The sequence below is a fragment of the Metarhizium acridum genome (assembly GCF_019434415.1).
Source record: "Metarhizium acridum strain ARSEF 324 chromosome Unknown scaffold_421, whole genome shotgun sequence".
NCBI lineage: Eukaryota > Fungi > Ascomycota > Sordariomycetes > Hypocreales > Clavicipitaceae > Metarhizium > Metarhizium acridum.
Genome location: NW_027094035.1, coordinates 158,675 through 182,628, shown reverse-complemented (window position 1 = coordinate 182,628; position 23,954 = coordinate 158,675). Strand labels below are relative to the sequence as shown.

At 52.8% G+C, this 23,954-nt stretch overlaps 8 protein-coding genes across 9 annotated transcripts; 6 read left to right on the top strand and 2 right to left on the bottom strand.

Moving 5' to 3' along the window:
* Window positions 1–835: 835 nt before the first annotated feature.
* J3458_017250 (uncharacterized protein) lies at window positions 836–2,269 on the top strand (the record flags this gene model as incomplete). The annotated part of the gene is made up of 5 exons (XM_007815297.2): window positions 836–974; window positions 1,046–1,133; window positions 1,186–1,578; window positions 1,733–2,104; window positions 2,179–2,269. The coding sequence occupies 5 exons, from the start codon at window positions 836–838 to the stop codon at window positions 2,267–2,269; spliced, it is 1,083 nt and encodes a 360-aa protein (XP_007813488.2).
* A 383-nt stretch (window positions 2,270–2,652) lies between these two features.
* On the top strand, window positions 2,653–4,379 carry J3458_017249 (uncharacterized protein). Its single transcript, XM_066121071.1, has 2 exons — window positions 2,653–2,967; window positions 3,051–4,379. The coding sequence occupies exons 1-2, from the start codon at window positions 2,760–2,762 to the stop codon at window positions 4,322–4,324; spliced, it is 1,482 nt and encodes a 493-aa protein (XP_065973896.1). The 5' UTR covers window positions 2,653–2,759; the 3' UTR covers window positions 4,325–4,379.
* A 500-nt stretch (window positions 4,380–4,879) lies between these two features.
* On the bottom strand, window positions 4,880–7,147 carry J3458_017248 (uncharacterized protein). The gene is made up of 2 exons (XM_007815299.2): window positions 5,285–7,147; window positions 4,880–5,127 (listed from the first exon to the last, which is right to left on the bottom strand). Exon 1 carries the CDS (start codon window positions 6,661–6,663, stop codon window positions 5,407–5,409), a length of 1,257 nt encoding a protein of 418 aa, XP_007813490.1. The 5' UTR covers window positions 6,664–7,147; the 3' UTR covers window positions 4,880–5,127; window positions 5,285–5,406.
* A 713-nt stretch (window positions 7,148–7,860) lies between these two features.
* On the top strand, window positions 7,861–8,223 carry J3458_017247 (uncharacterized protein; the record flags this gene model as incomplete). The annotated part of the gene is made up of 1 exon (XM_066121070.1): window positions 7,861–8,223. One exon carries the CDS (start codon window positions 7,861–7,863, stop codon window positions 8,221–8,223), a length of 363 nt encoding a protein of 120 aa, XP_065973895.1.
* A 2,441-nt stretch (window positions 8,224–10,664) lies between these two features.
* Window positions 10,665–12,801, top strand: J3458_017246 (uncharacterized protein). The gene is made up of 3 exons (XM_007815300.2): window positions 10,665–11,856; window positions 11,973–12,172; window positions 12,375–12,801. Exons 1-3 carry the CDS (start codon window positions 11,797–11,799, stop codon window positions 12,400–12,402), a joined length of 288 nt encoding a protein of 95 aa, XP_007813491.1. The 5' UTR covers window positions 10,665–11,796; the 3' UTR covers window positions 12,403–12,801.
* Window positions 11,973–16,095, bottom strand: ABP1 (actin binding protein). Its single transcript, XM_007815301.2, has 3 exons — window positions 15,597–16,095; window positions 13,500–15,512; window positions 11,973–13,437 (listed from the first exon to the last, which is right to left on the bottom strand). Exons 1-3 carry the CDS (start codon window positions 15,790–15,792, stop codon window positions 13,313–13,315), a joined length of 2,334 nt encoding a protein of 777 aa, XP_007813492.2. The 5' UTR covers window positions 15,793–16,095; the 3' UTR covers window positions 11,973–13,312.
* Window positions 16,096–17,040: 945 nt separating this feature from the next.
* Window positions 17,041–17,895, top strand: GRX3_1 (glutaredoxin; the record flags this gene model as incomplete). Its single annotated transcript, XM_007815302.2, has 2 exons — window positions 17,041–17,739; window positions 17,818–17,895. 2 exons carry the CDS (start codon window positions 17,041–17,043, stop codon window positions 17,893–17,895), a joined length of 777 nt encoding a protein of 258 aa, XP_007813493.2.
* A 2,267-nt stretch (window positions 17,896–20,162) lies between these two features.
* J3458_017243 (uncharacterized protein) lies at window positions 20,163–23,915 on the top strand. 2 transcript variants are annotated; one of them, XM_066121068.1, is made up of 4 exons: window positions 20,163–21,130; window positions 21,198–22,300; window positions 22,358–23,536; window positions 23,607–23,915. In XM_066121068.1, the coding sequence occupies exons 2-4, from the start codon at window positions 21,392–21,394 to the stop codon at window positions 23,715–23,717; spliced, it is 2,199 nt and encodes a 732-aa protein (XP_065973893.1). In that variant the 5' UTR covers window positions 20,163–21,130; window positions 21,198–21,391; the 3' UTR covers window positions 23,718–23,915. The 2 variants fall into 2 exon arrangements, with proteins under 2 accessions (XP_065973893.1, XP_065973894.1); XM_066121069.1 differs by having other exon boundaries at window positions 22,358–23,915.
* The last annotated feature ends 39 nt before the right edge of the window (window positions 23,916–23,954 follow it).

Here is a 23,954-nt window from a genome sequence, read left to right as displayed (position 1 = left end):
CTTGGCCACCGGGTGAACATCAGCGTTGATTGGGCTGGCATACCTTGGTAAGCAAGCATTGTTTGTGTAAGTACTTGACGGTAGGCACTGGGCTCTTGATCCTGCGCGCAGGGCGGTGCCGTCGACTGCACGCTGCGGCGCAGGTCTCTTCAAGCTGCGGTTGGGGGTTACGCATCGCTTTACGGGGTCACAACCTGTAAATTGGCATTGGCATTGGCATTGGCATTGGCATTGGCGGTTGGCAGATGGGACGGGGTCCAACTCGACTCTTCGCCTACCAACCCCAATCAGACCGTCCACCAACTTTTCGACCTCTCTCAAATCCCTCTTGGCTTGGCCAACTTGCGCCCTGCAATAGTACTGCTCGAGGACAGTACACCAGAGAAGACGCCCGCTGGAGCGTATTGTGCCGGTGTCACATCACGTATTGAGTAAGCCGACCTTGCCACCGGATCCTGCTCACATCTGTTCACATCCTAAAAGCCGGCCAGTTGGCCCAAGGACCCCGCCGTCTGGTGTCAATCTGTTTGCTCAGTTCAACCTCGCAATTGTCCGCATGTCCTAGGGTCTGCGCCGTCAAGACATCCCTCGCAGATCAGTTTGATTAACCTGCCGTTTCAACGCATTGTAGCTTGGCACTTGCCCTGAAACCCTATCTGATCGTCTCCTCCGTGAACTTTGCCTGTAATTCTTCGGGCATTGGACGAACTTGTGAGCGACTCTTACCAGACCCCTCGTTTGATTGAGCTGCCTCTAACAATTGCGCAGTCTTTAAGTACTTGAGACCAGACGTGATACTTCCTGACATTAGGTTACACCACGTATTGCCGCCGTCATGTCGTCTTCATTATCTCCTGATCAATTTGGGAGCGCTCAATCTCATAGCTCCCCAGATGGCACTGCGACCAGCCAAGATCGCAGTCCGCTGAATCTGGGCTTCCTCAAATCTTTGACCGAGAAAAGGACCACACGAGGTGAGTTAGTTAGTCGGCGACCGCGAATATATGTCAAGAGTGTCGAGCTGTCCGCTGATCCGCTGAACAAGACGGCAACCCTGCCAAGCGTCGTGGTCCAAAGCCTGATAGCAAGCCCGCCCTCACTCGCAGGCAAGAGTTGAACCGACAAGCACAACGGTGAGTGAACAGCCAGCTACAGTACCTGGGAAAGAAGCTCATCATTGTCCAGGACCCATCGCGAACGCAAGGAGCTCTACATTAAGGCGCTTGAGGACGAAGTCCTGAGATTGAAGGAACTGTATAGCAACGTTTCGCAAAGCAAAGAAAAGTTACTGGCTGAAAACAAGTACCTGAAAACAATCATGGCTCAGCATGGCATACAATTTCCACGATCCGGCGACCGGGACGATGGAGGCAGTCCCGGCCCAGCGGGTGCAAGTCCCGGCAACAGCGGTGCTCCGGGTTCTTATGCCTCCTTCTCTCCAGGGTCACAATCTGGCGCTTCAACCGGCCATTCCACCAATTTTCAGCCCATGACCGGCCAGCAGATGCGGGGCCTGGTACAACAGTCTGCAAACAAAGGCGTCGATTTTGAGCAAGCAGGAATTGATTTCGTTTTAACGTACGATAATCCCGCTTCTTCGAGGGCCTACCTATCACCTCCCCCACAGTGAGAAGGAACTGAATGTTCCTGAAAGGGGGGGCGCCGTATCAACCATGGGGTTTGAGAGATAGAGTTTGCTAACGATTTCGGTTTTATCCGACCTATCGAATAGACTTGAGAAGCCTTGCATGCAGCACCTTCCCTTCCTTACCGATAGATCGGAGGGCGGTGAGCCGTGTGGCCACGCCCTCATGGCCTCGTGTCCGCCTGCGCCTTTCGGCAAGTTGACGCCCAAGACACCATTTGGAAACACCCACACGCACGACCACGGAGACGGAACCAACCCAGCTCAAGGAACTTGGGAGATAAGCAAGGCTGATCTGTCCACCCTGCTTGATTTGAGTCAACACCTCGATCTTGATGGGGAGATTACTCCTGTCATGGCTTGGGGGATGATTTTGAGTCATCCACGATTCACCGACTTCCAGCCTGAAGACTTTGCAAAGATTGCCGCAGAGTTGGGCCGCAAAGTGAGGTGTTACGGGTGAGTTGCTGACAGTCTTTCATCTTCCAATTATCTGCTATTGCTGCCTCGCTGACACACATTCACTTGCTTAGATTTGGAGCTGTCATGGAGGAGTTTGAACTGAGAGATGCCTTCGAAAGCGTGCTTCCCTCGGGTCTGGAGCCAGAGATCATGGCTCACTAAAATCTCTCGAATCGTGCGGCGGTTGCAGGAATTAAAACGCAAGGTTATCGACAATGACATGATATTTTTTCAGCGATGGGGTTGGGGAAGGAGTTTTGTTAGAGTTTATAGCGTCTTTCTTTACTTCTTACAAGTGGAGCAATACCACACATTTTCTATTATGTAAACTCGAAGTATTCAATGTTTCAATCCTACTTCATCAATTATTCCAAACCCAATGCGCCAGGCTGGTAAGACCAGCCAGCTCATGGTGAAATTCAGCAGAATTGAAATGTGGGCTTTGTGCTTTGTGCTTTGTGTGTTGCCAGCCGTTGACTGGCCGGCGCGGGGCGACACAAGTTTTCGGCAGCACGCCCCACACCCCACCACAATTTCGTTCAACTTCGAGAGTCCAAATTCCCTGCATCGCGGAAACGATCGAGACAGCCGCTCTCTGCCATCCACTTTCATCACCACCCCTGCCTTCTTGGAAAACACTCAAGTCTTCAGGATGGCTGACTCTCTCGATTACGTGAAGATTTGCGAAAGCTGCCCCCCAGGCGACGGCTGGGGCCCATCAGTCACGTCCGCAACGACCCTGAACGGCGTGCCCTATGCGCCATTCTCCAAAGGCGACAAGTTGGGCCGTATGGCCGACTGGACTGCTGAAGGCAAGGATCGCGATCGTGGTCGAGCTCAGTACAATAGAAACTACAGAGGTAGGCGCCTTGTCCCGGGATGGACTGCGATTCTTGTTTCGGATTTGAATTTGGCTAATATGTCAATGTTCCTTACCTTTTAGACCAACAAGCCTACGGTGCCAGCCATGCCATCACCTTCAACGCTCCTCCCGCCGAAGACGAGTCTACCTTCTCCCTCGTCAGCAACACCAGAGAATCCACGAAGTCACGATATGGCCGCGGAGCTGTGTTCACCAGAGGAGGCCGTGGGCAGCGTGGCGGCCGTGGTGATAGCCGTGGCGGACGAGGCCAACTCCAGCGCTCTGGAGGCGGCCGACAGGGCTACGACCGAGGTGGTCGGTCCAACACTGGTGCCCGAGGCCGTCGCTTTGGCTGGAAGGACTACGATAAGCCTGCTCGCAACCGCGATGCCAGCATTAACATCAAGGCTGACTGGGAGTTGCTCGAGGAGATTGACTTCAACCGCCTGGCTAAGCTGAACTTGGACGCAGATGATGGAGAAGACCTCGAGAACTACGGCTTCCTCTACTACTATGACCGTTCGTTTGACAAGCAGCCCGTTAAGGGTGCTGAGAAGAAGCTCACAGCCATTGACCGCGCCGCTTACAACGTCACCACTTCTTCCGATCCAGTCATCCAGGAGCTCGCCGAGAAGGACGAGGCCACCATTTTCGCCACCGACACTATCTTGTCCATGCTCATGTGCGCTCCTCGCTCCGTCTATCCCTGGGACATTGTCATTGTGCGCCACGGCAACAAGCTCTTCCTCGACAAGCGTGACAATGCAACTCTCGACATGGTGACCGTCAATGAGAATGCCGCCGACGCGCCTCTCGACGCAGCCGACGGCGGCAAGGAGGGCATCAACCAGCCTGCTGCCCTCGCTGAGGAGGCCACCTACATCAACCACAACTTTGCCAACCAGGTGGTGAACGAGAGCGAGACCTCCAAGGTCGACATGGCCCACGCCAACCCCTTCTACAACTCGTCCGAGGACACCGACCCACCCGCGAGCAAGGCCTACAAGTACAGAAAGTTCGATCTCTCTACCAACGAGGAGGAGCCCGTGTACCTGGTTGTCCGTACCGAGGTCGATGCCGTCCAGAAGGGCGCCGCTGGCGGCGAGGACCAGCTCGTCACCATTCGAGCCCTCAACGAGTTCGACAGCAAGGCTCAAGGCAGTGGCGGCGCCTTGGACTGGAGAAGCAAGCTTGTCACCCAGCGTGGTGCCGTTGTAGCTACCGAGATGAAGAACAACAGCTGCAAGCTGGCCAGGTGGACCGTTCAGAGCATCCTCTCCAAGTCTGACATTATGAAGCTCGGGTACGTTTTCCCGCTTTCCGTTAAATACCGAACCCCCAATCCTCCCTTTTAAAACGGAAACCCAGTGCTGACTGAAACACTCTTCAAGATTTGTCTCCCGAGTCAACCCCCGCTCCAACGACAAGCACGTCATCCTCGGCGTCGTCGGCTGGAAGCCCCGCGACTTCGCCAACCAGATGAACCTGTCCCTCTCCAACGGCTGGGGTATCGTCCGCACCATTGCCGACATGTGCCTCAAGCGCGGGGAAGGCAAGTTCGTCCTCGTCAAGGACCCCAACAAGTCCATTCTCCGACTCTACGAAGTCCCCGCCGGCAGCTTCGACGAGGACGACGACCACGAGCGCGAGCACGAGCGCGAGGAGGAGGGCGAGGACAACGAGTAAACTACAGTATTTTTAGGTCCCCGGCACACACGTTTTGCGCATGGCGCTTTGTTTGGGGGTTGCCTGTCAGATCAGTCGGCTACATGCATCCACGATGTAATGAGGACGAATAAAGGCGATTTTTTTTTTTTAAAAAAAGGATATTTCCTGCATGATACTTGTAGGCTTTTGCGGGCTGTGCTTGTTAGATACAGGCGCATTGCAGAATGATTTTACCATGACTTGGTGTTCTTTCAGTGATTGTGCAAAGCATTGGCCTGTTGATTTCTATTGGGCGGTGTTTTTGTGTTACTGGTTGTGTTTGCAACTACCCCGTTGTGCTCTGCGGTGGTTTCAGGCTATTTCTCATTCCTGTCTTCTGCTGCAGTTTGGCGCAACGCGCCGTACATCATCATCCATGCTTTCCGTCCAAAACACATACTGTCTACTCCTCCCGTGACAAGCGGCCACTGTGGAATGTTGCCTTGTTTTCCTTCATGAAAAAGTTGAATAGCATCAGTGTTTGGCCCGACATCGTCTCTAGACCGTGGGTATGCGAAAAAAAAAAAGAGAGAGAGAGAGAAACCCAATTTGTCCTCCCATATGCAACAAAGGGAAATGGGGGAAAGGGGGAAAAAAGAAAACCATACAAGGTACACTGCGCCATCCTGGGCGCAAACCAAACGCAGCTGAGCCATAGTGCTCTTTGGACTCTTCTTGCCTCTGGATTATCTGATTCTCTCGCCCTCGACAAGCCTGGCACTGATCACAATCACCTGGGCGCACGGCTTGGGTAGGGCTCTTCTCCGTTGACCTCGGGCTCCGGTGATGTAGATGTTGGCCGGCCACGCTTCCCTAGAGTGGACTTGGTCTCATGGTACTCTTGGCATTGAGATGTAAGATTCCGGGGATTGGTGAAACGCTCCGGAGCGGGCTGCCCCCTGCTCGGCTCCTCTTCACACACACGAGTCGGTGTGAATTCCTGCCGCATGGGTCGAAGAGTTTGGTACGGTCTTGGAGGTCCAGGTTCCAGGCAAGTCTGTTTACCACGGTCTCTTCTGCCGTGGGAGGACTCTCTCGACGGACTGGCATGCCTGTCGTGGGCATGGCGCAATCCACAAAGACAAACTGGAGACGGGCCATCCACCTTCGGACGTTCCTTGATCGGGGCAAGCCACGGCAGCGGCTCGGGAGACTCATGTCGGACTGTTGGATGCTGATGAGGCTTGATATGGGACGGCAATGGTTCTCTAAGGAGGTTGTGAGTGATCCTACCGGTAGTATACTGGAGTTGCAAAGAGTGTCCGGACGGATGTGGTGAGGGCAGGTACGGAACTGTCGATGGGTGCGGCAGAAATATTCGAGCCGGTACAAGAGAACCCCTCTTTGTACTTGGATTCTCTTGCCTGTCCAGGTTGAGACTATTGGAGCTTTGCCTCCGGGTGAGCATACCGGCGACTATTTCATACTCATCGCCATCAAAGCTTTTAAGGTATCTGTATGGGGGATGGAATGAAATTTCGGCCATGGTTTGAATTGCCTTGTGTGCTTTTCCCTTGAGAGGGAGAGGAAGAATCTGGCCCTTTCCGTGACCACTGATGCCACTGGCCTGGGATTGTTCCTTGACAGGCATAAGAGTTCTCTCAACCTTGTTGGCCGTCTTGGCCCTTTTGGCGCGCCTAGTGGTCGTATTCTTTGAATTGGCGCTGTTCTTCTTTGGGGGTGCGTCCCAGTCCACGACGTTGTCATCTAGTTTGTGAGTCTTGTTCTTGAGGGATCCAGGAATTGCTGCACTGCACTCCCGGCAAATGCTCCACGTACAAGAGGAACACTTCTGAAGGACCTCGCGGCCCTGGAGCTGACACTGGTCGCATTTTGCGGTGGCAGCGCATATTTTCTCCCATTTGCCGTTGTGGACCTTCTCACGCCAGGCCTTTTCGAACTCGCCCGGCTGGTTCTCCTGGGTGGTGGGTGCAGATGGCTCGCCACGGTGGCCACTCAGCCGGGAAGGCTCAGCCGAGGGACTCATTGATACGCAGTTGGGCGTCTCTTCTGCTAAGTGGTGAAGACGGCATGAAGTAGTAATGCGGTTCGGGCAACGGGCTTGCTGTTTGTACGTACGTATAACAAAGAGCCGCCTTTCAGGCCAAGGGATGGTTTCGTTTCGAACAATGGAGCGCAGCACGAAGGAGAAAACTGCGAGCGGCCAGCTCTGCCGTTTTAATAGATGTGAGAGCTTGGGCTCGGATGCTCACCGTCGTCGCCCATCAATGAGCACGTTGGACTTTTCACTGTTGTGTGGTGGTGGTGGTGCCATTGTATAAGCGGCCCAGTCTGTAACTGACGAGTATCTCCATGGTCAAGTTCGGATGAATGATGCTTGAATCACAAAGCAGCAAGGATGGTGTGCATGATTGTATCCTTCTGATACAAGGCGGGCTGTGTGATGCCGGTTTATCTGTTTTTAGTCGACTTTGATGAATGAATCGCCAGGTTTTAGTCGTGGCTCTTGCGTTGATACTTGCGCATGCGAGTGTTGGGTGATGAAGCCTCATTGTTGCCCAAAACCAGCCCTCGACAAACGTTGGGCCCCATGATTCCAAAAATGGGAAGTCTAGTGGTGTCTGGGATACGGAATACTAGTATAGTTCCCGCTGAAGGCTCTCGGGCTTGAGCCTTGGCTGACACATATTATTCGCGCGGTCCCATATCTGGTTCGTGCTGAGTGGTCATGGAGGTCAACTGTGTGTGTAGTCTCACAGGTCCGAGCAGCTAGCGGTGAGCTCTCGTTTTGGCGAATTATCCAATATCCCCGTTGTTGTGTTGTTGAGATTTCGTATCTCGTGCGAGCCGGTGCGTACCGAGTCATATTTAGTCCGAGACGAACAAGGCGGAAACACGGGGCCAAATAAGTTGTAAACATCAGTTGAACCCCTCCCATTCTCTCTGGGAAACAAACAGACATGCTGATTTGGACCTGTTGCTAGGTCAGCCCAACTTGACCTACATGGCCGTCAAGCTCCGTTATCTGACAAAGCAAATGGACGATGCGACACGTACTATCAAGTAATAACTTTTTGCAGCCCCCTTACCGGCACTGACTCAGCTCGACATTTTGATACAACCGTGCGCAAGAACATGTTGGAGCAAATACCTCCAGCATTTTCAGCTACACAACATGTGCCATCTACGCCTGTTGTTCTCGCAGTGTAAAGTAGCCCAGTAGATGGGAGCTGAGCAAGAAACCGGATGCGGTCTGGAAAGTAAACGTCAAGATAAGAGGACTCGCGATCCCCGTTCTTGTCAGAATGATGGGGATGGACTCTTTGCACGGTCAAATCCCGAGCCCCTTCAGACTCGAACGGCGGCAAGCAATCTCTTCGGCACCAGCACGGGTTCCCTACTCGTCAACTGCCAAAGATTCCTTGGTGGCATGTTGACGTACAAAACCTTTGACAAGTCAAGAACTGGGTGCCAAAGCTGTGGAGATCCGGTGGCAGGTTATGGGTTGAGCAAGCCATCTCTTTCCCCCTCTCTGGCCCCCTTTTGCTACTCGATATATATACACTGGGGCGAAACCATGACCTGATTATATTCTGACGTCATATTTCAAGGCAATAACATGTCAGTTCTCTCACTGATAGAACGGGGAGGCATTGTCCGCCAGTTCCTAAAGAGTTGGATTGTATATGCAGTTCCAAGCAAGATATGTTTGCTGATAGCTAGTATATACCAAATGTCCTAATGTCTTCAAGCGTAATAAAAAGGCATCTCGTCAGGTCAAATACTTCTTGCCTCCAGTGTAGACCCGAACTTGAGCCTGATCTGGCATTTCCAAGTCAGCGGCATTTGGGGTAAAGGCTGCCGGCACCGGTCGATTGTTTCTCTATTTATGGGTTCGCGGCCAGCACGTAGTGGAATATTTATCGAAGGGAACTCGCCCTTAGAATTTGTTGACGTTTGGATGTGAACGCTGGTGGTTTCTTTGTCAAATGAATTTGAAACGTTTGAGAACATGCGGTGTGACAAGTCTCCGCGAAGCAAGGTCAGCCAAATATGACTGATACCAGCATAGTGAACCGTCAAAAGTGGTATCCGAGAGCCAAACTCTGCTCTCTCGCTTGAATATCTGCGACTGGACTGTGACGCTTTTCGTTCCTGTCTATGAAGGGGAAAATAAGACGATGGAATGAGAGGAACGTAGAGCATGACGTGATACACTATAACCGCCAACGAACGGAATTGGAGCATGACAGGAATTTAGAGTCCCGTGAAAACCTTGAGTTGATTATCCGTCTTCCACTTCCACGCCGCCCATGGCTATCAGCTGTTGCCAAGCAAACTAGTGAGTTCACCAACCACATGGCAGAGGACGCCAGGTATTCAAAATCTAGAAGGAGCCAACGTTGGATTCATCCATCAGTACCGCTGTATTGGACGTTGTGTGCGGAGGATGAAAATTCTTTAGCAGCCGTCGTTGTCATGATTCTCGTGGTAAACGTTGGGCTGAACCACGGCTCCATGCCACCCGCAACGCCAAGACAATCTCGCAAAAGGCGGGTGTTCCCGCGACGGAACGGAACTAAACTGGCAATACGTGTCAGCAGCCAACACGACAGAGTTGAAAGGGTCCCGTCAAGTACGTTGAAACAAAGAGCACGCCCAGCGATACGCTGTGCCGGTATGTCGCTTGGCAAGAGAATGGCTGGCTGGGATGCAAGGCCAGTGAGGCGCAGCACAGGAGGGCGGTGGGACGGTAGGCTCAACATTGGGCGCATTCTTTTCGGTCGACTTCCGCTGCGCCCTCTTTTTTGTTGGCGAGGTACGGAGCATGTCTTGCGTATTGGCGAGGAAATCCTCCTGATGGCCAGCAGTGGAGAGGAAATGAGCTTGGGAGGGTTTCCATGGATGATCCTAATCTTCGGGCGAGGGTACCTACCGCGGCTCGACACGGTGCGAAGTAGTACTTCGGGCGAAGAAACGCCGCCGTGTCGATTGTGCACATTTTTAGTGGCCATGGTTCTAAATATTCCAAGTAGAACCTCGCCCATGTTGAAGGGCGTATATCGTACTCAAAGGCACATCATCCACGTTACAGAAGAAAAGCAGATAATGGCACACCCAAAGTGGATGGACTCGACGAGGTTATGAATCAAGCTTATATTGTATCGCACCAAGTAGAGGAGGAGTTGCCAGCCCTGGCGACCAGGGTAGTAGGCAGTACTCCGTACATTCATCATTTATCGTCTGCAGCATGGTGAGTCTTCCAAGTTGTACGGCGTAAGCGCGCGACGAAGGCCCGAGACTGGGATTCATCCCAAATGTCTGTGGTAACCGTTGACGGTGTAAGCAGCCCATCGCACTCTTGCAGGGGCCACGCTCTGAAATCTGTATCAGATGCCAGCGCCAATGGATGACCGTCCAGCGGTTGTGGTTTCAGAATCGAAGGAACATTCTGCACCCTCGGTCGTAAGGCGCCGGCTCTGCGCTGGTTAAGGATGAAGCATCAGCATCATGTGAAGCCTTGCCACGCAATACAACCAAGGAGGCCTCTCCACGGTGTGGAATACGCGTACCGCAGTGCTACTCCCAGCCACCGTCTTTGATGCGAACATGTAGATTCATACGGTCAGGTGGGTAGACAGACACCCAAGACGAGCAAGATGCATCACAAACCGTCGTCAGCATCGCCACCAACCGCTGAGGCCCAGCAGCTGTCGTAGGCTTAATGTTGCCACAGAAAGTCAATTCAGTCTGAGGGATCCATCCTGCCACCATCATCAGCAGCGAAACGTGAATGAACCGCGCCACAATCGGCCACCCCATGGTCTCCAGCGCTCCGTCCAGCTCCCTCCAACCAACCGGCGACCAAATCATAGCCCCTGTGCCGGAACTTCGGCATCTCAGGGACCCCAGATTTGACCTAGAGGGGTCTTGCCCTTGCCTGATGCAGTCTGGTTGGTACGAGCAAGGGGTGGTGGTGTTGCTGATCTTGGAGCCTCTTTTTTTTCCTTTTGTTCTATGGAAGCTGTCTGGGTGCGGCGGCGCCACGGGGACACCAAAACACGAGGGTTTAAGCTCTAGCCAGCTGTTTGGGCTGCCTTGGAAGGGTGCTCCGTGTTGTCTTGTACGTATCGTGGACGTCTCGCGGCTAGTATTGGTCAATGGCTGTCGTTTGGAAGGATTGAGGGGAGGCGTGGGTGAGTCGTGGGTTATGGATCACTCGGTAGCAAAACACAGCTTTATTGTTAGAGGTCACTTGCGCATGTGTGCACCCCGATGCCAGTTTCTCGCCGCCTGATAATATTATCCTGTCTTGTCGCAGCAACCTAGGTAGGTATTACTTACAGTCGTCCTTGGCGCACTCCCTGCGTCTGCCAATCTCACAAGGTCCGTGGTCGGGTCAATACCGTTGTCGCTCTGTAATGACAAGGCAGCACCAGCACAGTCTACGCCAAGCCGTCTGGTGCCTCGAAATGACCAGTTGACCCTGACCCGCGCGCTTTTGTGTTATTCCCGCGCTGCTTTGTGCAAACAGCCCACCAGTTCCGTCGGCGCTGAACCGAAATACCAAATACCATCCATGTCAAGAGTAGCAGAGCTGCGAGACGCAGCATGGACTGTGCCACTGTGTTCAGACATGTCATGTCCGGGTCCTCGCCCTCTCCCGCACAACTCCAGGGCTCCAGTGCTCCGATGCTCGACCGGACAGCTTCCAAACAGTCAAGTACCAGACCAGACTGCGCAGGTCAACAGGCGAGGTCCAGCCCGCCTGCGGCCATTGACCTGAAGTGCTGTACGGAGTACACGCGCGCTAGTCTGCTGCATCTAAGCCTATTGACTCTTGGTTATGGGGGCCCGCCTTGACTGTTCCAGTCTGATGTGTCTGATGTCGGGGCATCTGGACTCCAAGCCCCAACTATGCCATGTACGGAGTAGTCATACCCTAGGTAGGCATTCAATCGAACACCCCCCTCGCTCCGCCTCCAACCTCTCACCTCTCACCTCTTAACTACCTCTTACCTCTCCTCAGTTTTTGATCCCGTTCTCGTATTATATTTTAATACATAACCCTCGCTATCTCTTCGCCCGCGCTCAACTTCGCCTTGTCGCTCTACACACAGCTTCTCTCCTTCTCCTCCTCTACCACCACCGTCTCACAATGTCCAGCCAGGAGTACTACCAGGGCCAGCAGGGTGGCTATCCCGCCCATCCTCAGCCCGTAAGTTTGAAGCTCGGGAAGCCCTCACTAGCTCCCTTGTCTGTATCTGTTTGCTCGTCGCGGCAGAGTCCCGAAACTTGATGATGCTAACCATCGCGTTTTCCGCCGACTCGCAGAGCTACGGCCCGCCCCAGGGTCAATACGGTCCTCCCCAGGGACAGTACTATGGTCCTCCTCAGGGCCAGCCTCCCATGCAGTACCAGCAGGCTCCTCCCCAGGAATCTCGTGGCCGACGCGGTGGCAGCAACAACTGCTTAATGGCCTGTCTCGCAGCTCTTTGCTGCTGCTGTGCCGTCGAAGAGGGTTGCGAGTGCTGGTAAGTATTCATTCCACTCATTCATTCTCTTTTTTTTTTTTTTTTTTGCCAGCCAATCCCCTTCGCCAATACTCCCTACCATACGCCGCCGAGTGGTGGCTGTGACAGCCAAAGCTAGTCCAGTCTCATTCAAGCGCGTATAAGCACATCACTTGGCAGCAGTGCAGGGATCAAGAAACCCCCGTGCTAACCCGTCGTTTAGCATCGACTGCTGCGAGTGCCTCCTGTAAGCGCCGTTCAATCATCACACCGCCCAAAGACTGCTGGCCACAGCCATCGACCTAGAGCTTTCCCAAAGCAGGCCACACCTACACTCTCTCTGTGCCAGTCGTCATGAACACGAATCCTTTCACATCGAACTACGCCGAGAAAACACCCTTTTGTTCAGTTTATTCTATTCCTCCATATATCCCATTGCTTCCCCCCTAACGTCCCTTCTGCAACACGATGACGCGCTACGTATCCACATCCATGTCAATAATTATCGCGAATGGCAAAAGCCTGCCGGGGCAAACAGGTTTATTAGCTCAAGACATGTCTTCGCTAAGGTTTATGGCGTCTGTGTATTTTCTGCTTTCGCGATTTTCGGAACTTTCGTCGCTTTTATTTGTTCAGGATCGGGTTTTTTTATAGCCCTGTTGGGAAGGATTGGGTCTCACAGGTGATGATGTGCTGTGAGGCCCGGGCTGTTTTAGGACTAGGCTATGGTAGTAGAGGGTGATGTCTCATAACAGGAGTGGATTTGTTGATATGCTCGTTTTGTTGGTCTTGTGTGAACGTGGTCAAGATGTTCATATTGTATGATGCAACAGCTATGTGACTCTAATACATTGAGCAGTGACACTAGTGTCGAAAATATAGTGTCTATGGTAGCAGGGGTGAGACGCACTATGAAGGGGTTCATAATCGATCAACCTGCATCTCGACCATATGGGAGATTCGAGGCAGCCGAAATTTCTTCAAACAGCATAATGCTTTCAACATCACACATAAGCATAAACTTAATCATGTTTCTATTACCACCATAAGCGGTCCAGTAGTTGCAAGCGTCTACGAAATCTTTTCTGCTACCAAGGACCACATGCAAACAGATTTCGCCCCTTGTTAAAACAAGCAAAGACTCTCTTTAGCCATTCAAGCCTAAGAGTCCAGTTGCACGTAGTTAGATGGGAAAAGTCCCGCATGGCCACCATAATGGCCAAACCACCAGTCCTCATCAGGGAACTCGAGGTTTGTAATTTTCGCGTCTTCTGGGAATGACAATTCTGTTTTTAGATCGTATTAGCCATTGTCTTTTATAGACCCAGTATGCATGCAATCTACTCACCGTTATCCTCCGCCGCTTCATAGTCATACAAAGCTGTTGCAGTCGGTCCAGCTGTCGTGGGTGGGCTTGGAGCGCCATGAGCAGCAGGCGAGGGTGCCGACGGAGCTTCTGCAGCTGCCGCCGGGGCGGCACCGGCCTCTTCCTCGATTAACTCAACATAATTGCTGGGGAATAGCCCGCTCTCTCCTAGATGGTTCGTTCCCATCCACCAGTCCGCGTCTACCATCTCGATGTTGACAACAACCTGACCTTCCACCAGGTCGATTTCATTACCCTCTGCTTTTTCATAGTCATACATGATGACGGCGCGGTGGCCTCCTGCGACGGGTCCATGATCTAGCTCTGTCTCCGGCTCCGGCGGTTGAGCAACTTCTGGAGCTGGAGGTTCTGGCTCCTGGACGGGAAGAGGAGGGGGCAGAGGTCGTCGTTCAGGCTCCGGCTCGGGCTCGGGTTCTGGCTCGGCTTCCGGAGCACGAGCGACAGGCGCCGCCACTCGGATCGGCGATGGCTCTCTTTGCTCAACAGGCTCATATGTGGAAGCATTCGCCTCCACTTCCTCTTCCTTCTCATCAGCCGGCGGCGGTCTGCTGGGAAGGCCAGGAAGAGCGAAGCCGTTAGATGGTCTAGAGTTATCGGGCACAGGTGGAGGGGGGGCAGGTTGCGCATCTTCCTGGCGTGGCGCGGGGAGTGTAGGTGCTGAGCCGATGAGTGAAGTGTCCTTAAAACGATCTCTCAGAGCGGAGACGCCCGAAGAAGAGTCATTAGCCTCGTCTGCAGGTCCTCTTTGGCGGTCATCGGCATGCTGCTGCTCGCTTTCAACCGGTCCATCTCGGGAGTAACCAGGTGCTTGCACGGCCCAAGACTTTCCAGTATAGCCGCTCTTCCATCCTTGCCCTCCACTCGATTGAGGAGTGACCGATGCTGGAGCAACAGGCGAAGATCCCGCCCCAGCAGTTGGTCCGCCCTGTCTAGCCTTCTTTTCAGCCCAAAGCTGTGCGGGAGTTTTGCCCCCTTGGTCAGCAAACGTTCGGCTGGCAGATCCAACAGGCGCAGCGGCAGCAGGAGTTGCACCGCCGAAACCTAAGCCTGCTGGAGTCGGTGCCTTTGTACCGGTAAACGTGGAGGCGCCTCCAAACTTGTTAGCAACCTTGGGTTTGGGCAATGACGTTATTCTCTCCGACTGGGCGGGCTGAGAAAAAGCCGCGGCTCGCTCGGCCAAAGGCTTGGGTTCCGCCGCAGCTTCCTCTTCCTGTGGTTCAACAGGTTTTTGGGCTCTGGCTCTGATGGCTGCAATATCGACTTTCCCAACTGCCTCGTATGCGCCCTTCACCGGCGAAGGCCTGTCATCTTCTTTTCTCTGTGCGGCAGCTCGAATAGCAGCAATATCCACCTTACCCACAGGCTGATATCCTCCTCCTACAACATCGCTAGGTCCGTCAGACTGTCGACTGCTGGCATCAAATCGTGAAGGCTCCGGCTTTTGCTTCGTGAGCTCCGCCATGTTGACTTTTGTAGGCTTGTATGCAGATTCCACCTTTTCAATCTCGGTCCTCGTGACAGGCGGGGCATCGACACCCCATCCTTCCTCATCAACATTATCATCTCTCCGGGAGCGCGCAGCAACAAGGGGATCAAATGCTCTACCGGTGCTGGAAGCGGTCGGCGTAAAGACCGGCTTCGACCTGACTGGCGGAGGTGCTGCTCGAGCTACATCACCAGAACCAGCAGCAGAATATTTGGCTCCGGAAGCATCGGCAACCTTTTGCATAATTGATTCGGGCTCCAGGTCATTATCAGAGCGCGCGGTTATTTGGACGTGGTATCCGTGAAGGACCTTGGCCACAGCATTGAGGTGGCTCGTGAAGTAGCCCTTGGTGCGCTCGGGAACGCCGCCGCCGCACCAGGCAATAAGAACATTTTTCGGGAGAGATGTGTTGGGGTCCTTGACCTTGACGAAAGCGAATTGAATGCGGCCTTCATTGAAGTCCTCGATCAAATCAGCCAGTTCACCACCTGTGTAATCTCACGTCAGAACTGTGGGTGTAGCGAAGGGAACAAGACATTTGTCGCGCCGGTTTCGAAGCGGAAAGTTCTCACCTCCGGTGTTTTCAACCTTGAGAATACTCTCTTTGGAACCACTGTCTTGGAAAGCGTTCATCAAGGGAGCTTGGACGGAGAAGAGCGCCCACTGTGCAAGGGTGGCCGAGGTACCGGCGGGAGGAGGGCCATTGACCACGCCATTGTAGCTGCTCTTTATGGAAGGGCCGTTGATAGACAGGTTCAACGACGCCATATTATTGAATAACGGCCGAAGCCGAGGTCAAAAGGGTTCGGTTGTTGAAGAAACTAAGTAGAGACAATGACGTCGTGCGAGAGTGCGGTTAAGTCGGACAGCAAAGCTCCTGGCTCCTTCGGATGCGGGGGCTGGTTAATGGCTTCGGAAGGGCAGCTCTGTATGATAGCTCGGGGGTGGGAGTCGGACTGAAGGACGCTGAAGCCCGGAAGAATCGGCGGAGTGCGACAATTCTCCTGGAGCCGAGGGAGATGGTGACGGGGAGAATGAGTGAGTTGCTGGCTAGGCGGAGCTAGAAGGATGGTGCTGCGGTGGTTTATGAAGCCACGAGCTGAGCTCGGGTTTTGGCGACGTTGACGTTGACTTTGCTCGGGGCGCAAGGCGGGGCCGAACCAGCCTCTTGCTCCAGAGTACGACCTGCTGACGTACGGCAGGTTGTTTCAGGGGCAGTACGCTCTCAATGTTGTGAGGCACTCACTATTAGCTGCCAGCCCACATGTGCGCTTGGCGCTGAAGGCGGCTGTGTACTTACGGACATAGCTTCGAGCGGGTCGGGAATCCGCAGACGTAAATGCGAGGCAAAAAGTACTAGTTACCTTAGGGACCTGGGAGGTACTTAACCAGGCACTCGACCTGCCATGCACGCCTCCATCGCGTGAATGTGTGATGTTGGATTTATATCAATTTTAGTATTGTTATTATTGGTTTTCTCTCTCTTTCGGCCAGCTGGACATCGCGTAATGAGACATCTCCCGTCAGGCCGTCTCTGTCAGACCGCCCTCGTCGCGACTTCTTGAGCGCGAGCGACATGTCATGAAATCAACCACGCAGCCACGCAACCACCCAAGCAGGGACGCATCAGCTTCGATGGTCGCCGGCGACACCGTGGACCCAGCTTCAATTGATGTCTAATCAAGCCCTTCACGTTCGCTGGGTTCCGGCCACGCCAGAGCTTGCCGCTGAGCGGTCCAATGCCATGCGACCAAAATGACGCAAGGCCGTCCAACCAGAGACATCGCCCATTCCCATTGCCCCTCCTTCAGGGAGGGCCTTCTCTTTCCGTCCCCGAAAGTTCGAGTCCCTCTAAAAACATCAAAAAGTTGCCCCGCCAAATTTCCATCATCCAAACGACCATTGCTTCCATTCATCGCCCACACCGCACCGCATTTTGACGCCACAGACAACAGACAGCCCGTGTGCACGATACAGTACATCGCGCAGGCCTACAGGGTGCCTTCATCACTCAACATGTCAACCATCACTGAGATTACCACTCAGTCGCAGTGGGACGAGACTCTCGCCTCCCTGCCTCCTTCGACCCTGTTGGTCGTCTCCTTCCACGCACCCTGGGCAGCACCATGCGCTCAGATGGCCACAGTCCTCTCCACCCTCGCATCAGAATATCCCGTCACAGAGCCTTTGAACACGAAATGGGTATCTATAAACGCTGAAGAGCTAAGTGATATCAGCGAGGCCTATGATGTTACCGCTGTTCCGTTCCTTGTCCTCGTTCGAAACGGCCGGGTCGTAGAGACTGTCAGCGGCAGCAGCGCCGTCAAAGTCAGAACCGCCATCGAGACGAATGCCCAAAAGGACGCATCTGCGCCGACCGCCGCTGTCAACGGTACCAACCAGACCAATGCGCCGGTTACCAAGACGGACGGGGCGAACGCCGATCCAGAGAAGCAGAAGGAGGAGCTTTTCAAGCGCCTGGCCGATCTTGTCAAGGCCGCACCTGTCATGCTGTTTATGAAGGGAACTCCTAGTGACCCTCAGTGCGGCTTTTCACGGCAGATGGTTGGCATCTTGCGAGAAAACTCTGTCAAGTACGGCTTCTTTAACATTTTGGCAGACGATGAGGTTCGGCAAGGCCTGAAGGAATTTGCAGAGTGGCCCACCTACCCTCAGTTGTGGATTGATGGCGAGCTTGTTGGTGGTTTGGATATTGTAAGTGGCATACCAAAGACTGCTTGCTGTCGTTCACGGCGCTTCATCATGGCTCCAGTTACTGACACGGCCACCTAGATCAAGGAAGAAATGGGCAATAATGAGGATTTCTTCAAACCATATGCTGTGGGTGGGACTGCCGATGCTGCTGCTTGAGGAAAGAATATAACCGGGCGGCACGCTTAGTAGGGTACTTGCAGAATCTCGGTGTTGACACAGCACAGGAAGTGAGACGATTTCTGTCAAATGCGAGAGGAAAACTGCATCATGGTCTTAGAGCCACGCCACTGCGACGCTCTGGGGGAAGTCCATGGATGTCGGGTAATATATGGGTAAGGTATTAAGAGACTGGCAGTTTATCCCACCCTGCTGGACCTTCAGGTAAATTGGGACAGCGTTGGCACCATTGAGCGGCACATGTGACTTGTCATGACGGAGATGGAGCTGTCGAGCATGACAAGATTGTAGGAACTTGGGAACGGTAGCGTATTACATTATATCGTGAAATGAATTAATAACTCATGAGACCATATGCGTGGATAGTTGCATCGCGTTTGTTGGGTTTCGAACCTTGCATACACAATCCGCTGACGCAACAATGCAGTTTACAATATTCGTGCAAACGAGATGGGAAACAGACCCTCATATTTAGGGTGACGGCATACCGTCCAGAGTAGTCTACAGGAGCTGAGAAAGCCGTGAGCCAATGATCGATCCATCGGATCACACCAAGCGAGCGACCAATAAGAGACGTCCTAACAAAAGCGACAGGGCCAGCTCCATCACCATCTTGTGCAATTAATTCGTCCATCCATGATTGAATTAATGGAGGATAAGGACAATTCATCTGCGCATCCATCGATTGGAACACGCGGAGTCCGGCCAGCCATGAAAGTTCGCCTCCAACGCCCACCAGCCAGACAATCCACAAACGGCAAGAGGACTGCCAGCCAGCGCCAAAAGGGGTCGTGCTATTCGTGCTACCAACCCTAGCTATTCGTGCTACTACCGCTCGATTTGGCCTAGTGGTCAACTGCCCACACCCCACCATACATTTTCACATACACCCACATGGTCGCGCCCGCATTTCAAAAATTCAATCGGTAGTATTTAAATGTATCATTTTTTCAATACCACGAGCTCGGGCGAGCACCGGCAGGGCATCGCTCAAAAACGCGATTTCCGGTGTTTTTGATGAATGTGTACACATTCACGGGCCGTTAATTATTCCGCTGCCGCCGTGGGCGCTGCCCGGGCTCCCGAGGGGTTATCCATCGAAGCTGCGGCTCTTCCGGCTGTGTTTGAGGGATAATTTCCTCAATTTCCGGCGACCCTAATACTGCTGCTTGCTCCGTGGCTTGTCTACCTGTTGATTGAGTTTGTGTGCGATTTGCAGCGTTTCCTGACCGCGCCCGCGACCGTATTATAAGTCTTCGTCGTCGTTGCGTCTTGAATCGTATTTCGTGATAACTCCCTTATTGCCAGGGCAATGTATGTGAAATTATATGGCGGGGCGTGGTAGGTCAGGGTGTAGGCCCAAAATCAAGGTGGGGCATTAGCACGAATAGTTAGGGTTGGTAGCACGAATAGCACGGCCCGCCAAAAGCACCCCGTTGGCAACTTAAAGGTGATTTCATGTCTGGTACTCGGTACTATGGCTTACAAATTACTGTGGCATCAGAGGCCCCTCTTTTCCCTCGTCAAGTTTGCGTCAAACAACCCCCCCTGCTACTCATGGTGTGCGTCAAACGAGGTGAGTCACAGCAACTGATATGCCGTCGTTGCGGGCTGTCCACTTTGTCCACATTTTTGTCCACGTCAGCCTTGTATCAGCAGGTTGCTGCAGGTTTGCTCTCACTTTCGGAGTACACTGCAAATGGTGGGATAAAGTTGTCTGGCTTCCCCGAATAACTACCTAGGTACCTACCTAGGTAAGAGGGTAGGTACCGTAGATACAGACGGAGTACTCTGTCGCACATTTTCCCCGTCTGTCGCCTGCTGGTCCAGTCGCACGTTTGGCCATGATGCAACGGCTTCTGCCGCTAGAAACTCTCGATTCGCATTGATTCGCATTGTAATATAGGACGGTAGTTGCGCCAAAATCACGGGCGTGTCAAGTGTCTTCGGGGTTTGCGGCTTTCCTCGATGAAAGTAGAATGGCAGCAGTTCCTTCCACCAAGGATAAGCGGCACGACCTGCTAAATGCCTAGCTGGAGGTAGCTAGTACATGCATCCGTCACCTCAAGTGCTTGTGCTCGACGTTGGTCGAGGCCTGCGCTTGGCTGCAGCATCGTGCCATGCACCCGATCTTCACCGGTTAGTGCCAGCAAGCGGGAAGAGTGGTGCGGCTATCGCGAATGCAGGATCGAGGCGTATTTCTTAGATAAAGTAGGTACAGCCAATGCCGCTCATCCAAGCCCTCACGGCTTCTTCGCTTCCCTCTTCTCTACTTAACCTCATCGCCAGGGGCTTGCCCTCTTTTGCTACGCAGATTCGTGATTCCACTGGCTGGCTTAGCGATTGACTGGCCGACCGACCGACCGACCGACCGACTGCGTGCACTAAATGTTTGCATCATCAGCGTCTGGTTCTCGTACTTAGTCTCCAGCATCCATTCACCACCCAAGTTCACCAGTCCTTCCTTCGCTTCGACTTAATCCGTCCGCGCTATTTCCTCCTACATTGTAACCGTTTCGTATCGACTCGGTCGCTCCATCGGCATCCAATCAATTCAATGCCGTCGTTCGATACTGTGTGCATCTAACTCCAAGAAGAGGCTCTGGAACCCACTGCACATTGGTGGGGTCGTCGACTCCAATCTCAACCAGGGCTCAATAGACGAAACGCTTCCTATGGGGGACACAGGCTTTCATCCCGAAAAGAGCTTCTGGTGTTTTTGTCATCCCTCCCTTCTAGGCTCTGTGCCGCCGTTTCTGGAGTGCGTCCTATTCAGTTGCGCAATATACGAGCTAGGACAGCCCACATCATAGCAGACGGTCGATTTCTAATCAGCGCCAACCTAGATCGTTTTCTAGCCTCCTCACTGCATTTCATCTTTCAATCTAGTCGCCGTTGCCGCAGGTCGTTTTCATACGAATTAGGTCAAGTCGCACTTCTCAACACTTGACTACACCGCTAGGTGAAGCCGATTCTGTTGACGGTGATTCCATACCTGGGCATCTGGACATACAGGGTCTTATCTCCGAACCAGCCTGGCCATCAGGCTTTTTTCCATCCATCCACCATATATCCAGAACAATTCGAACAAAATGACGCCGACACCGCCTTCTACGAACTCTTCCGCAGGCAAGGGGTCGCCTGAAGAGCAGTTTCGTGTGGTGCGCAAGAGAAATCGAGTACCACTGAGCTGTTATCCGTGTCGGACAAGAAAGTAAGTGAGCCGACAAGCGAACTCCGCCCATAAAATATATATTAGTTATACTAACATTCCATACCAGGCTGTAAGACGACTGGCTAGCATGAGCGAAGAGTTCCATTGTTTTTACTAACCCATGCCTCTAGGAAATGCGATCGAAGTCATCCATGCAGCAATTGTACCAAGCGCGAGGGCAAGGACACGACATCTTGCTCCTACGCAGCCCCCGCATCTCGAAAAAAAAGTCAAAACCAAGCTGATTCGAGCCCCAACGATATGCAAAATAGGATAGACAGGCTTGAGGGCCTTGTGCTTTCCTTGATGCACAACGGCGCGAATATTGAGACAAACGCCCCGCGTACCAGCGTATCCACCTCCCGGTCAGTCACTGACAGTGGCTCCTCGGCTCGGATGCCGCGTGATGAGGAGGCGGCCATGGCAGAAGACGACAGTGACGTGGATGATCATCTTGCCAAGTCCATTGGTGTGCTCAAAGTTGACGCTGACAGGGGAAAGTCAATGTATTTTGGACAAGAACACTGGCATCTGATTCTAGCAGATATCGCGGAGGTCAAAAACTACTTCACTAGTCACAAAAAGGAACTCGAGTCAAGTTACGAGAAGGTCAGATCATCAAAACCCGCGACCGCACGGGAAGGGCCAACACTGCTTCTGGGCGCATCCCCTGCGTCCGAAGTAGAGCTGCGTGGAGAGCTCCCATGTAAATCGAATGTTCTTGCGCTGTGCAGTCGCTACTTCAATTCTATGGACAATGCTGTCAGCATCATCCACGGACCGACCTTTTCACAACAACTCCGAGACCACTGGCAAGACCCATCGAAAACACCCATGATGTGGTTGGGTCTGGTATACTCAATATTGTCTCTGGCCATGCTCAGTTATCACAAAGTCGGAGACGAACCCGCAGAGTGGCGAGGCAGGACATTGGAACTTGCTGCTGAGTACAGATTGCGGACTGTACAATGCCTGATGAAGGCTGACTATACCAAGCCAGTAGAGTACACCGTGGAGACCATGCTGCTCTACGTTTTCGGCGAGTACTCTTCCCGTTGGGATGCTGATCTCGGCCTGTGGATGATTGTATCTTTGATCATCAGAATAGCCTTTCGGATGGGCTACCACAGAGACGCCAAGTGGTTTCCGTCCCTAACCCCATTCCAAGCGGTAAGCCCAGACTCCTGTTGTAGGAGATTGATAACAGCAGTCTAATGCGCCCAGCAGGAAATGAGAAGAAGAACTTGGGCGTTGGTTCGCATGGCCGATGTCGTTTTCTCTCACCAGGTGTCACTACCAAACATGATATATGATCACGACTGTGATACGCAGCTACCAAATAATATCTATGATGACGAATTTAACGGGGATACTAGGCAGTTGCCTCCTTCGAGACCTATTACTGAGGCGACTCCAGTTTCGTATATGATCGCCAAGGCCAGGTTGTGCATCGAACTCGGTAGTATCCTGCAGGCGACAAACAGAGTGGACAAGGGCGTACCGTACGATGAAATTATTCGCTTTGACGCCAAACTACGACAAATCATGCAAGAGCTGCCTCCTCATCTGAAAATTGGCCCTCTGGCCGGCTCGCGAGACCCGGTCACACTAATTATTGCTAGATTCAATATTGACATCCTTTTTCAAAAGATTATGTGCTTGCTACATCGAAAGTACATCTGCAGAGCAAGGCAAAACCCTCGTTACGCACACTCAAGGAGAAGTGCCATTGAGGCATCATTGCAAGCCATGGAGCACTTGCAAACTCTCCATCGTGAATCGCAAGGCAACGGTCGACTGCGAACCGTGAATTGGTACGTCAAGTCGGTCGCGACCAAGGAATTCACTCTTCCAGCCATGCTTATCGTTCTGGATCTACACTACGATAATCTCGCTGAGCAGTCTGGGTTGCCTGAAGACACCGAAGGTGCATTCCGATGGTCTCCAGAGGAGAGGGCCAGGATGATTAGCACGCTGGAAGACGCGGCGATCATCTGGAAGAGCCTCGCAGATGGCTCAGTGGAGGCTTTCAAGGCATCCAAGACGATCGACATTATGCTGCAGAAGTTACAGAACCCGACAAAGAACTCAAACAGGTCATCCAGTACGCGCAGTGACCTCCCATCTACTGATGCGATTGACTCCGGACTGGATCCGTCATTTGCGTCACTTGGAACGGAAACAATCAAGTCAGAAGAACTTATTGAATTCGGCACTGGAATGGGCCCATTCACCAACACCAATAGTAGCGCATTCATGGCGATGGAATTCAGCCTTCCCGCTCCAAATCTTGGTGACTTCGCGGGTGACGGGATGAATCTCATCGGCGCCCAGTCACCATTGTCTATGTTCACAAATATAGGTGCAAGCTCTGGATCCGGCCCGGAGTTGTCCACCTTTGACTGGGTATGTTAGTTAGGCACTGCGTTGGGGATAATGATAGCTGGAGGTTGCACATCGGCTAACAAGGGTATAGGGTGCGTTCGAGAATTATGCCCAAGCGGCAAATTGGGGTGCAGACCAAAGCTTTCAGATTTATGGTGGGGAATCAAATGACCAGGAGGCCAATATGATGAACTCCCAGTAGGTCGTGCAGGGGGTTGTGGTAGCACTTTTAAATGACATTTGGCGTTGTTGTATGTGTAGGGTAGCAGGAGTCGGCAAAAAATGGTGTTCGCTGATTTGATGTACACTGTACTGACTAGTTTAAGCAAGAGTTAATATCACTCACACCCCTCCTCGGGTTTCTTTTGCAGTTGGGATGCACTCCATAAATTCAGATAATTGAGAGGTGGAAAATATGCATGAAGTTGTGAGGAAGAGG

What these genes read in the sequence shown, in the direction of transcription:
- J3458_017243 (XM_066121068.1), top strand. Translation starts at nt 21,392, where the DNA reads ATGCAAAATAGGATAGACAGGCTTGAGGGCCTTGTGCTTTCCTTGATG. An exon ending in CCCTAACCCCATTCCAAGCG is followed by an intron (nt 22,301 to 22,357) that starts GTAAGCCCAGAC and finishes TGCGCCCAGCAG; the next exon opens with GAAATGAGAAGAAGAACTTG. An exon ending in AGTTGTCCACCTTTGACTGG is followed by an intron (nt 23,537 to 23,606) that starts GTATGTTAGTTA and finishes ACAAGGGTATAG; the next exon opens with GGTGCGTTCGAGAATTATGC.
- J3458_017248 (XM_007815299.2), bottom strand. Translation starts at nt 6,663, where the DNA reads ATGAGTCCCTCGGCTGAGCCTTCCCGGCTGAGTGGCCACCGTGGCGAG.
- J3458_017249 (XM_066121071.1), top strand. Translation starts at nt 2,760, where the DNA reads ATGGCTGACTCTCTCGATTACGTGAAGATTTGCGAAAGCTGCCCCCCA. An exon ending in GTACAATAGAAACTACAGAG is followed by an intron (nt 2,968 to 3,050) that starts GTAGGCGCCTTG and finishes CTTACCTTTTAG; the next exon opens with ACCAACAAGCCTACGGTGCC.
- J3458_017246 (XM_007815300.2), top strand. Translation starts at nt 11,797, where the DNA reads ATGTCCAGCCAGGAGTACTACCAGGGCCAGCAGGGTGGCTATCCCGCC. An exon ending in ATCCCGCCCATCCTCAGCCC is followed by an intron (nt 11,857 to 11,972) that starts GTAAGTTTGAAG and finishes GCCGACTCGCAG; the next exon opens with AGCTACGGCCCGCCCCAGGG. An exon ending in GAAGAGGGTTGCGAGTGCTG is followed by an intron (nt 12,173 to 12,374) that starts GTAAGTATTCAT and finishes CCCGTCGTTTAG; the next exon opens with CATCGACTGCTGCGAGTGCC.
- ABP1 (XM_007815301.2), bottom strand. Translation starts at nt 15,792, where the DNA reads ATGGCGTCGTTGAACCTGTCTATCAACGGCCCTTCCATAAAGAGCAGC. An exon ending in CAAGGTTGAAAACACCGGAG is followed by an intron (nt 15,513 to 15,596) that starts GTGAGAACTTTC and finishes GAGATTACACAG; the next exon opens with GTGGTGAACTGGCTGATTTG. An exon ending in TGAAGCGGCGGAGGATAACG is followed by an intron (nt 13,438 to 13,499) that starts GTGAGTAGATTG and finishes ATCTAAAAACAG; the next exon opens with AATTGTCATTCCCAGAAGAC.